The sequence below is a fragment of the Phaseolus vulgaris genome, chromosome 8, assembly GCF_000499845.2.
Source record: "Phaseolus vulgaris cultivar G19833 chromosome 8, P. vulgaris v2.0, whole genome shotgun sequence".
NCBI classification, from domain to species: domain Eukaryota; kingdom Viridiplantae; phylum Streptophyta; class Magnoliopsida; order Fabales; family Fabaceae; genus Phaseolus; species Phaseolus vulgaris.
The window spans coordinates 29,998,941-30,011,381 of record NC_023752.2 but is presented as its reverse complement, the minus strand read 5'-3'; the positions used below and the strand labels follow the sequence as shown (position 1 = coordinate 30,011,381).

The window sequence follows — 12,441 nt, the reverse complement described above, 5'->3', positions numbered from 1 at the left end:
TAACTCAAAATAAGTTCCATCCGTAAACATGACCATCAAATTTTCCTCTTGCATCTTCCACAAAAAAATCATACCCCACCAAATATGCCATTGACTTAAAATTTTTATCTTGCCACCTTCACTAATTTGAACAAGCCCATGATCTAAACCAAAGCACACCACGTTAAAATAGATTTCAAACATGTTCTATTTGAAATGCTCCAACTCAGTTTGAAAAGTTAAGTTTCATAACCTATTTAGTTATTTTCAAAACTAAAATACACACACTTATATTTTACATTAAAGCAAGTTGCCATACATGCAAAACCCAGTTCTTTCAACATCCTCAGTTTGCAAAATGAAAACTATTCCAAAATTAAGTTTGCCAACTTTATCCCAAACCTATAAAATGCAGCCTAACCAAATTGTACATTATCCAAGCAAACTATAACCCAATCACATCTCATTTGAGTCCCCATTGAAATAAATTCCTAACAACACCAATAACTAAACACAAGGCAGGCAGTCAAAATAAACTGTCAGCACATATTTCTTTCTTCCTTTTTGTTTTAAAAACATGTAAAGAGAGAAAACACACTAAAATATTTCTCTCCAGTTCCGACTTGCTCACCTCATCACCGATTCGAGCAACCACAGAACCATATTGAAAAAGAACCATTTCATATAAAACACAAATGAAAAATGCATCCTTTTTATGATTTTAGTGGGTGAAGGCATAGATAGCAGTAGAGATATAAAGCACGAGAGCGGAAGAGACCAAGACAACCATGGCGGTGACGGCGTGCACGGCGGCCTTGCTTCCGCAGGAAAGCACACCGAGGCGGATCTGGATGACGTTGACCATGGACAACACCAGGAAGAGGCAACCCATGACGGACCCAATGGCGGAGCCCAGCATGCCCAGCCTCAGGGCCTTCAGGTTGATGTGGGCCCGAAAGGCCTCGTCTGTGTCCTTGCTGTTGAGCAAGTTGAGCGCCAGCTTGAGCCCCTGCGCCACCAGGGAGGAGCAAAGAAAGAAGCTAAACGACACCACTTCGAAGACGAGGAGCTTCTTGGCCATGTCGGTGCCGGCGTCGCACGCCGAACGGCTCTCGAGGCTACGCTGTCCCGGCGTGGTGAGGGAGAGCCCTACAAACACGGCGATCGTGAAAAGGGAGTTGACGTTGACCAAGCCGTCCAAGGCCGTGACGTGGACGCTGGTCGTGGAGGAGGAGGAAGAGGAAGACACCCTTCTGGTCATTCCATCGTTCGGGTAAATCTCCTTTGGGTACTGCTCTGATCTGCGTCAATCAAATCGAAGGAAACAAAAACAAAACAAAAAAGATTACATTTTTGGATTAGAAATGGAAGCGATTTAGAAAATAATTTGGTGGTGAGTAAAATGTGTGTGGAGAGAGAGGACAGAGAGATACTCGTCCATTGGGAATCAATGCCGGCGGAGAAAGAGAGAGTGGGATTGCGGTGGCTTGGCTTTTAGGGTTAACGGCAATTGTTTGCTTAGCGGAGAGGGAGATGCTTTGGTTTTCAGTGGCTGGTTAGCTTCTTAGCTTTGCTTTGCTTTGCTTTTGGGGTGTTTCTGCAAGGAAAGTTGAAAAAGACAGGATACCGCGTTTAAAAGAAACACATCAAATTAACGAGACTCTTCATTTATTCATCTTTACCCATAAGTAGCTAAAGGACATGGGAGAAAGGCATGTGTACCCAATTTCTATTACTTTAAAAGTCTTAAAAATATATAACTTTATAAAATAATATTCAAAAATTAAAATAATAGAGTTTTAAAACATTTAATCTTGGAAAAATGATATTAAAATAAATTAAAAATTAAAAATATGTTTAATTCTGTTACAATAATATTAAAATAAATTACTTTAAAAAATTATGTAATTATTTGTTACCAACTATACAATCATATAGATTTATAACCATGAATAATATATGCTTCTTATTTTTTAACAATTTTACTCTTAAATTGTTACTTTTACGATCCTTTTACAATTTTATCCGTCAAATTATGATAATTATTTTGACTTATGAAAATAAATATATTTAATTATTTTTACAAGTAATTTATAAAAATTAAATTTTTATTTCATTTAGAATTATGTATGATGGAAGATCTCAGGTTAAAAGACTAATAAATAGAGTTATAATTAGGAGGATATAAGAAGATCAAGTCTTTACTCACCTTACTCAAACTAGTATCAAATGACTTATTTATAATGTAACTTAATATATATATATATATATATATATATATATATATATATATATATATATATATATTATAAGAATAAGAAAGTTTGTAATTATGTGAAATAGGTTAAATTGTTTGGACTAAGCAAATTAGGGTATTTTACCTTATATAATTGCTTTAGAGAGACTTCTAGACAGATGTTAGGATTATGCTAGGGTTTTAATTGATCTCATTTAAGTTTAAATTAAAATCTTAAGCTAGTTGGTGCATTTAGACGTGCTAGGGTTGCATGAGTATACATTTAACACGTATTAAATGTGAAAAGTGTGATCTATGTGCAATAGATCCACTTCTAATGTCATGTTTATAAGATCACATGGAAACGTCAAATTTGAATTTTCCTCCATTTACTCCTTCTCATGGTTGATCATTCTCCTTCTAAATAGGATCATCTTCTAAAGAGAACCTTCGACCTTCCTCACAAGAAAAATGTCTTGTGAGAAGCTTGAAAAGAGAAGACAAGCCTAAGGTGACTGCTTGAATAAGTGAGATGCAAATTTAACATTACAACTCTTTAAAAGTAAAAAAATACATGGAGAAGCCTTTCTTCACCAGTTTGATTCCATTTCTCTTCCCTATAAGATTCTACAATCCAAGCCAATTCTACCTCGTCAAGTATGAGATTTGTATCATATCTTTGTTTTCATTGGGTAATGGGTATACATGTACCCTCACTCATGTCCATTTTCACACAATACCAAATATTAAGTAATTTTCTTATAAAAAATAAAATCACACTAGGAAAACATCATATTATCAAAAATTCAATGTAAAAAGCACACAATTTATTTTCTTCAATGTCAAATTTCAAGAAAGAAATTGTAATTACATCAATATTTAAATAAGTATCAAATAGAAATTACATAAATATCAAAATTATAAAAAGAATAAACATTTACATGTAATTTGCTCCCTAAAAATTATTTTGCAAGAAATCTGAAGAAAAAGTCAACATTTGAGAGATTTATGAAGAATAGGAGCTATATTGAAGAGAGAAATATATAGTTGGAGGCTGGATGCAGTGTTACTGTTCCTGCCAGAAGCTTGAGCACCTTCGTGCGTCTCTTCGAACGGTGGAACGCGAACCTTCGAACCTGCTCCTTCTCCCGTGAAGATTTCCTACAACACATAGAAAAATGGCGTGCTCGCGGCCGTTTGCACTCCGACGCTCAAGTCAGTAAACGAGGCAGAAAACACCGTGCACCTCCGTATTAGAACAGGGCAACAACCGTGCTCTTGGAAGTGTGTAACTGAATTCTCTCATATTCTCTCTCAAGTTCACAAGTGCGTGTAGTTTGCCCAATGACAGAGTATTTGGAAAACGTACCTTATGTTGTTTCTCTTGTTCCTTATATACCTTTGCCTGCGTTTCTGCCACGTGGCTTCTCTGACTTAAGCTTACTAACGAGCGCACCTCACGACGCTGCATTCCAGACTTAGGAGTATCCCAACACGTGCGGTAGCCCTGTTGGAGTGTTGGCGTGCCCAGGGGTGACTGCATGGGAGCCAACTGATGCACTCGTCTCTGAGTCACTTCCCCTGGGAGTCCCCTGAGTTGCTCACGTACCCTGCACGTAGACGCCCCTCTGGGGCGTGGCCTCTTACAGGTCGTATCTGTTCCAGAGGGCATCAGCGGTGGTGCGTTCTGCCGCATTCCTACACCTCATGCACGGATAAGTCGTGGATTGGGGCTCTTCTTACTGTACTGAAGGTGTGGCTTTAAATCCACCTTTCTCAGTTATGCTCACCTCTTGACATACCGAGGCCCGAGGCCTCCAGGCGTCTACCGTGCCGCTTCCTTCTATGTCGCCCCCTCCACAGTCATTTCTACCTGTGGGTATCGGGAGGTGGCACCATCTAGGCCAAATCACGTTCTCAGGACAACTGGTTACACCTTCAAGGTGGGTGACGCCTATGGTGGTCAAGGCCCTACAATTGTCGACGCCCAAAGCTGGCGACGCCCAAGGCCTGTAAACACTCGAAGCGGTCAACATATTGACTTTTCCTCTTGGAGCCCCTGGTGGGTCCTACCACATGTTGACTTTGGTCAACGCCCGAAGACGGGTCGGTACAGTTACTATTCAAAAAGGCTTGCCTAAAAAATTGAAGGACCCAGGAAGTTTTAATCTTCCTATGTCTATAGGTGCTTTATCTGTGGACAAGGCCTTACTAGATTTGGGGGCAAGCATAAATCTAATTTATTTGGCAATGCTAAAGAAAATAGGTTATTTGATGATTAAATCCACCAAGATGACATTACAATTAGTTGATAGAGTAACCAAGTATCCATATGGTGTGGTTGAAGATGTTCTCGTTAAGGTGGATAAATTCATATTCACCATGGATTTTGTTGTCATGGACATGGAAAAAGATGAGGAGGTTCCCTTGATTCATTTATATCGATCTCTCGCATATAAAATCTTTAAGAATGTTTCCTAAATATCGATCTCTCGCATATTTATAAAAACAACTTAGAATCACACTCAGACGTTAATGGCAATTAACATTTCAAGTCTATCCCTAACACTCAAATATGCTAAGTATTGATGTTTAGGTCCAAACCCTAAAAATACCTCTCGGTCAGATTTAAGATTCTCAATTTGTCATGGAAAGTTAAAAGTAAAACAACAATACCAATAATCAATCAAGAACTGAATATTAATATATAAGATATCACCTCAATACATAAGAGTTTGAGTAGATTACTCCCAAACCCAAAGGGTAGAATTAGCACGCATACTTCTAGCACCTTCCATTCTCCCAATTGGTTACAATTCACTCTATGGTGTTTTCCTCTCAATCTGGCACACTAGGGTTGAGCCTCTAGCCCTCTATTTATCCTAGTTTTCTAGGGTTAGGTTGCTTCCTATGTCGCGCTAATGGGCTAAATGATAAAACATAAAAAAGCCCAATCTTTCTTTGCATCTTTTTCCATTCTGGGACATTTCGGCTTTATCTTTTTAGCTCAAATTATTCTCCTTTATTTTAAATCTTCAATCTTCCCTAGAAATCTGCAATCAACACCAAATTTGGGAATAAAATTCTTTTATTCAAATAAAGCCCATAAAAATGTAAAAAGGTATAAATTCATAAATTAGGGATTATTTTATATGAAAATTAGCAATAAATCCTCATAAGTGTCTATATTTTAATATAAAACATTACTGAAATTAGGCACTTATCAAATGTTCCTTCCCACAAGGTCATTCAAATAGAACAAAAATTTGAAAAAAATGAAGTTAAGAAAATACTTGTATCTGAACTACCTTAAGGCTTCCTTCTTTGTAAAGAAACACTTACATTCACTGCCACACTTTTTGAAGTTAGTGAGCGACCTCCTAAAGTCAAAAATCTTATAAAAGAATTTGGTGTTGTATTTCCTAAGGAAGGACCCATTGGACTTCGACCTTTTAGGGGTATAGAACACCAAATAGATTTAGTTATGTGAGCTAGTCTACATAATAAACCGACTTACAGAACTAATCCTAAAGAGACTAAGGAGATAAATTCACAAGTTCAAAAATTGTTGGAGAAGGGTTGTGTTCAAAAGAGTTTAAATCCTTGTGTAGTACCTGTTTTGTTGATGCCTAAGAAAGATGGCAAGTGGAGAATGTGTTGTGACTGTAAAGCCATCAACATCACCATCAAATACAAACATCCAATTCCTAGACTTGATGATATGTTTGATGAATTGCATGGGTCCACTATATTTTCCAAGATTGATCTCAAAAGCGGATATCACCAAATAAGAATAAAAAAAGGTGATGAGTGGAAAACTGCTTTTAAGACCAAGTTTGGACTATAAGAGTGGTTAGTGGTGCCTTTTGGACTCACTAATGCACCTAACACTTTCATGAGGTTTATGAATCATGTCCTTATGGATTGCATATGTAAATTTGTAGTAGTTTATTTTGATGATATATTAGTATATAGTAAAAGTCTAGAGTCCCACCTAAGTCACCTTAGGGAGGTTCTATTAGTTCTTAGGAATAATAATTTGTTTGCTAATATAGATAAATGCACTTTTTGTGTAGATAGTCTGTAGTGTTTTTAGGATTTATAGTCAACAAAAATAGGGTTCATGTTGACCCCAAGAAAATCAAAGTCATCCAAGAGTGGCCAACCCCATTTATCCCTTTTTATCCTTTAACACCTTCCCAGGTGCTATATGATCAATTAAGATTAAAACTGAAAATTAAAACTGAAAAATCACTAGCTCTTCCAGAACAAAAGGTAGTGTTTATAGAGTCTAGTAATAAAAATGTAGAACATGTTAGAATATATGGTCTTAAACGAGAGGTGAAGGTGAATTGTTTAAAGGGGGTTTTCGAAAACATTTTCAGCTAGAATGAAATTCTTTGCAAGAAACCAGATTAGAAATTTAGTTAGCCAAGAAACAAAGCACAAAACAATAAAGCACCAGAAAAACAATCGGTTGTTTCTTCGAAACAAATGGTTGTTTATACCAACAAATCAACAACTACTGAATTTAAATGAGTTTAAGGGAAGAAAGAGATACACAAACATTTTATACTGGTTCACTCTAAAACCAAGATCTACATCCAGTCCCCAGAATCCACTGGGCAATCCACTAAGCAATCAATTACAGATTACACACAAAATCACCAAAGAAGTGACCTTGAACCCCTCAAGAAACATACTTCCTTTGGCACACCACACACCAAGAATGTTGATCTTGACAACCTCAAGAGCACACAACACTCCTTGGCTTACAACACCAGAATTTACAAAGTATTCAGAACAAATTACACTTGTTACAGAATGAACTGAAATCAATACAGATGTCAAAGAAGAAACAATCGGTTGTTTCGAGGAAACAATCGGTTGTTTTTCTGCAACTTATTGACAGATTGTGATTTTCAAGCATAAACTGAGAAAGGTTCAAAACAGATGTTAATGCTCATTTGAAAAAGAATTTTAAGCATGAATCAGTAGTTAAAAACAAAGGCAAAGATAAGGAAGGTCTTATCCTTTTATGAAGTCCCTTCAATGAGTCATTTGTTTGTGATCAAGAAGCTTCTTTTGACTTTTGAAAAGGCTTGGACTGGTACACACCCTCAATTCAGTTCCAGTCTTAATCCTTTTCTTTCAAGAACCTAATCAGATGACTCAGAGCTTCATGTTCTTCTAGTATCCCTGAATAAAAATGAATTCAAGCAACAAGATTTGGTCCCCTTACAAATGTGGGTCCATTTGATTTATTTTTATCATTTGAAACCTCACAACCTTTGGGAATCCATTTCATAAAACCTATGGGAACAAAATATTTCCTTATTTTGCAGAATCTGACTGAATGGCCTCTTTTCATGCAATAAAAGCATGTAACAACGGGTTGTTTCGACTTAACAATTGGTTGTTTTACTGGCAGTTTTGAATAATTCTTTGAAAACTTATCTTACTTGTTATGTGGATTAAAACCTAATCTAGCTCTTCCAAAAACACAATTTTGAGATGCCAAGACATTCCTTTGAAATCTTATCCACAGTTCTAACAAGATAATGAACTTTCTTTTCAAGATTTTCACAATTTTCATAAACAAGAGAGTCACACACATGAGAAAAGTTTTGCAATGTTTTTCAAGTTTTTCAAAATCAATTTTTGATTTTTCTAGCTCTTCTTCAAGTGTCTTAACCCTCTTTTCAAGCCAGTTGTTTAGCCCTTTCAATTGGTTGTTTGAGAGAACCAATCGGTTAGCTTCTTCATGGGTTTCTTCAAAAGCTTGAAGCAATTTACTATAATTTTCAGCACTTAAGGAAGCACATGAACTTACATTGCTTGAGCTGCATGACTCATCATCTCCTTCTGCAATCAAGCATATGTTTGCTTTTTCATCTTCACTTCATGAGGAAACTTCATTTTCATCCCAAGCAATATACGCTCTTCTTGATTTTCCCTTTTTCTCCTTGTAGCTTGATTTCTTTTCATTGCTTTCTTTATTTGGGCAATCAGCTTTTATATGCCCTTGTTCACCACAACCAAAGCAAGTATAATTGTTAGAATTGAAATCACTAGTTTTCTTGTTGCCATACCTTTCTTTGTTGGCTTCTTTGTTGCGATTTCTCTTCACGAATCTACTAAACTTTTTGGACAACAAACTAAGGTTTTCTTCTTCACTTTCATCACTTGACTCTTGTTTGCTTTTGTGCTTGGCAACTTTCAAGGCAATGCTTCTCACATGCTTGTCTTCACTTTCTTGAACATTGAGTCTATTCATTTCTAACTCATGTTCTCTAAGCTTACCAAACAATGAAGCCGTTGTCAAGGATGTCAAATCTTTTGGTTCAGAAATTGTTGTCACATTAGGTTGCCAAGATCTATCAAGACACTTGAGGATCTTGATGTTTAGTTCTTTTTTATCAAAGGTTTTCCCAAGGCTCATAAGGTGGTTGATGATGTGAGTGAACCTCTTTTGTACTTCAGCAATTGACTCATCTTTAAGCATTCTAAACATTTCATATTCCTGAATTAGAGTATGCTTTCTAGCTCTCTTCACATCATTGGTTCCTTCATGAGTCACCTCCAAAGTGTCCCACATCTCCTTGAACGATGAGCATTGAGAAATCCTGAAAAATTCATCCGAATTCAAGGCAGATGTTATGATGTTCTTAGCAATACAATCAAATTTGGCCTTCTTGTTTTCAGAATCAGTTCATTGGGACCAAGGTTTTTCAATGGAACATCCATCTTTTTCAAATTTTGAAATAAAAGAGCCATTTTCAATTGCATCCCAAATTCCTTTGTCAAGAGATTCAACAAAGATTTTCATTCTAACTTTCCAGAATTGATAATTCAAACCACAAAACATGTTGTAAAACTGTATATATTGCAAAACGAAAAACAGAGTGCGTTTTTGCGAAACAGAAAACAGAGTAAGTAGTCAAACCCTAAAATTCTTCAGTGAGGTTGGAGGAGATCGCGGAGGTTCAGCGAAGACTGGATCTGCTCCGAAGTGATCGCGCGACGTTGCCCCTTTCACCCTGAATCGTAGCCGCACCTTTGGGAATGCTCACGCCTTCGCTCTGCAGGTCGTGTGGAATCTTGAGAACGTTGCGAGATTCGTGGGTGGTTAGCTCCTCCATTCCCGTGGGTCTTCCTCCATCTCTGGTGGCCATGACCGCTCCTTTAGGGTTTGAAGATGTGGCAGTGTGTTTTCTCCATCTATAAATATTACATCCCATTTGCTTCAGTAAACGCATCTCACACACTCACCTCTTCATCTTCTTCAAACCCTCCGTTCACCATCTTCTTCCTTCTCCATTTTCCCTTTTCAATTTCTCTCTCCTCATTATTTTATTATAATAATAATTCTGGGTTCTATTTGGGTATTACTCTTTTAAAGAGAAACTTGCTAGTTCTGATCCTCGGAAATTGCCGGGAAGTTCCAGTTATATCCTGGGGGACTTGCGCAATATACCGCGGATAAGTCCTTACGGACAGTGATTAATCACGCTTCGGGAAACCAGTTTTTCTTCGTTTTAAAGCCTATTTTACTACAAAACATAGGTGGTCTGTTAATTGAAGCACCCTCTCCAAAAGGTAATTTTTCAGCCATTGAAAAAAGATTTTAGGATCAAACTTTAGTATTTTTCAAGTACCAAGCTCTTGATGTCAATTGTTAGAATATATGGCCTTAAACGAGAGGGGGAGTGAATTGTTTAAAGGGGGTTTTCGAAAAAAAATTCAGCTATAATGAAATTCTTTGCAAGAAACCAGATTAGAAATTCAGTTAGCCAAGAAACAAAGCACAAAACAATAAAGCACCAGAAAAACAATCGGTTGTTTCTTCGAAACAATCGGTTGTTTATACCAGCAAATCAACAACAACTGAATTTAAATGAGTTTAAGGGAAGAAAGAGATACACAAGCAGTTTATACTGGTTCACTTTTAAACCAAGAGCTACATCCAATCCCCATAATCCACTGGGCAATCCACTAAGCAATCAATTACAGATTACACACAAAACCACCAAAGAAGTGACCTTGAACCCCTCAAGAAACACACTTCCTTTGACACAGCACACACCAAGAATGTTGATCTTGACAACCTCAAGAGCACACAACACTCCTTGGCTTACAACATCAGAATTTACAAAGTATTCATAACAAATTACACTTGTTACAGAATGAACTGAAGTCAATATAAATGTAATCCTATTCCACTCTCTCTTGAGAAAACCAAAGCTGAATTGTGAAAACTCAAATCTTGAAAGCAATCTCTGAAAAACTCAAATCTGTTTTTCTCTTTTATCATTGTTTTGTTATAAAACATAAAAAAAATATTTATAGCTTTCAAAGTTTGGTCAAAGCATTTAAAACAGAAGCGTATTTAGTTTGAAAATCATTTAAAGCACACTCAACTAACAAAACAGATTCTGTTAGGATTTTTAAACAAACAATTGATTGAAAGCACGATACAATCGATTGTTTTGGTTTGACAGCAAGTCAACCAACCAAAATAGTTTTCAACCTTTTCAAAAACACCTAAGAGTAAAACAATCGGTTGTTTCGACAAAACAACAAATTGTTTTTCACTTAGTTTGAAAAACACTTTAAACTTAAAAGATTTGAAAACACTTTAGCTTTAGATTCAACAAAGAGTGGATTACACAAATAAACTACCCAGATCCTACTTTAAACACAGGAGCAACTTCAGCCTTCCATCAAACACTAGAATTTGGATTCTTCAAACCTTTTGATCACACTTGATTCAACAGAACAATAAAGGACAAACTTATAAAAGGAAATTATGTACTCCTCTCTAATAAAATCTTGTGAAAAGTTGCCAAAAACAATATAATAACAAGAGGAATGACAACTTAATAAGACTGATTTTTATACAATTGCTGAAACTAACTCATTTGATTTGTTTGATTACTCCAACAAATGGTCATTTGATCCTAGAGGGTGAGCATAGTTTTTAAAGGAGAAGTAAGGTACTGTTCAAGATCAACCTTGTAGATCCGAGGACAGATCTTCTCAAGAAGGAGGGGATGATGGTAGAGCCCCCAGACACACACAACCACATAATAAGGAGGATGAAGACTTAGAGGTTGTTTATGGATTTATTTGCAAATATGGGTCTAATTGGGCTTTTGTTTATTTTTGTTGGCCCAATTAAGAGGACAACTCTAGAATGAAGGAATGTACAAACATATCCAAGAAGACCTCCAACTAATCAAAACATAAACTAGAGCTTTGGTCAGAAGAACACATGAAGATTGAGTTTCGGCTAACTAGTTAACATTATTTTTGGGCCAAGCTTTAGCTTAAATAAATTGTAAAATGTTGTTTAGGATTTCATGGGTCATGTATTGGGCCTAGTAGCATAAAATAATTGGACCAAATATTTGGGCCAAGTAGCATAGGGTTTTGGGCTTGTATTTGGGCCAATAGTAAAATAGGTATAGTTAGGGTTAAAAGTGACTAGTTAGAGTAACAATTAGGTTTCTTTAAGCCCAATGTAACCCTAAAACTTCTAGGGTATATTAGAGGACGAAAATTATCTTTGCATGGAGCACATGGACGTCCACATGGAAACCTAGGAGTGGAGAGGATTTAGCATGGAAGGTGTGAGCTAAAAAAGGAAAGCATGAGTTCACATGACACCTTCTCATTTAAGAGTTTTATTTTTGAATTTTCAAATTTTGGCTCCAAAATGTTCAGTCATCTCTCCTATAAATTGAGGTGCTTGGCTCATGAATTAATAAGATCAATTTTATGAGTGTTATGCTGCTAAGTTGCTAGTTCTTACACTCTCTTGTCTAAACCTCTCTAGGTTAGACACCTTTGGTCTTGTTCTTCACCTCTCTAAGTGATATGGCTCAACCAATAACTCTCCCTACTTCTCATGCACCTTCAAGGAATCCATAGCTCCATTGGAGCCATCCTTGTTCCATTTCTTCCATCAAGCATCTGCCCAATCCATCAACAATTCAAGAAATCGATTTGGAATGAAGGCACACATCATCACTGTATATGAGTCGTCCCAACGATGGGTCGATTTGACCGTTATGTTACATTTTAATATACTTGTATATTTATTTGAGCCTCCGATCAGCACTGAGCAACCCCCAAATCCAAAGAAAAGAGGGCGTCTGGTTCAGGTGCCTCAACCTTGTACTGAGGTGGGGTCGTCTTTTTATTCTCCCTCAACGTTGGGAGAA

General features: G+C 36.7%; 1 protein-coding gene across 1 annotated transcript; it reads right to left on the bottom strand.

Moving 5' to 3' along the window:
* Nucleotides 1-329: 329 nt before the first annotated feature.
* On the bottom strand, nucleotides 330-1,567 carry LOC137825794 (uncharacterized). Its single transcript, XM_068631584.1, has 2 exons — nucleotides 1,413-1,567; nucleotides 330-1,280 (listed from the first exon to the last, which is right to left on the bottom strand). Exons 1-2 carry the CDS (start codon nucleotides 1,418-1,420, stop codon nucleotides 701-703), a joined length of 588 nt encoding a protein of 195 aa, XP_068487685.1. The 5' UTR covers nucleotides 1,421-1,567; the 3' UTR covers nucleotides 330-700.
* Between the last annotated feature and the right edge of the window lie 10,874 nt (nucleotides 1,568-12,441).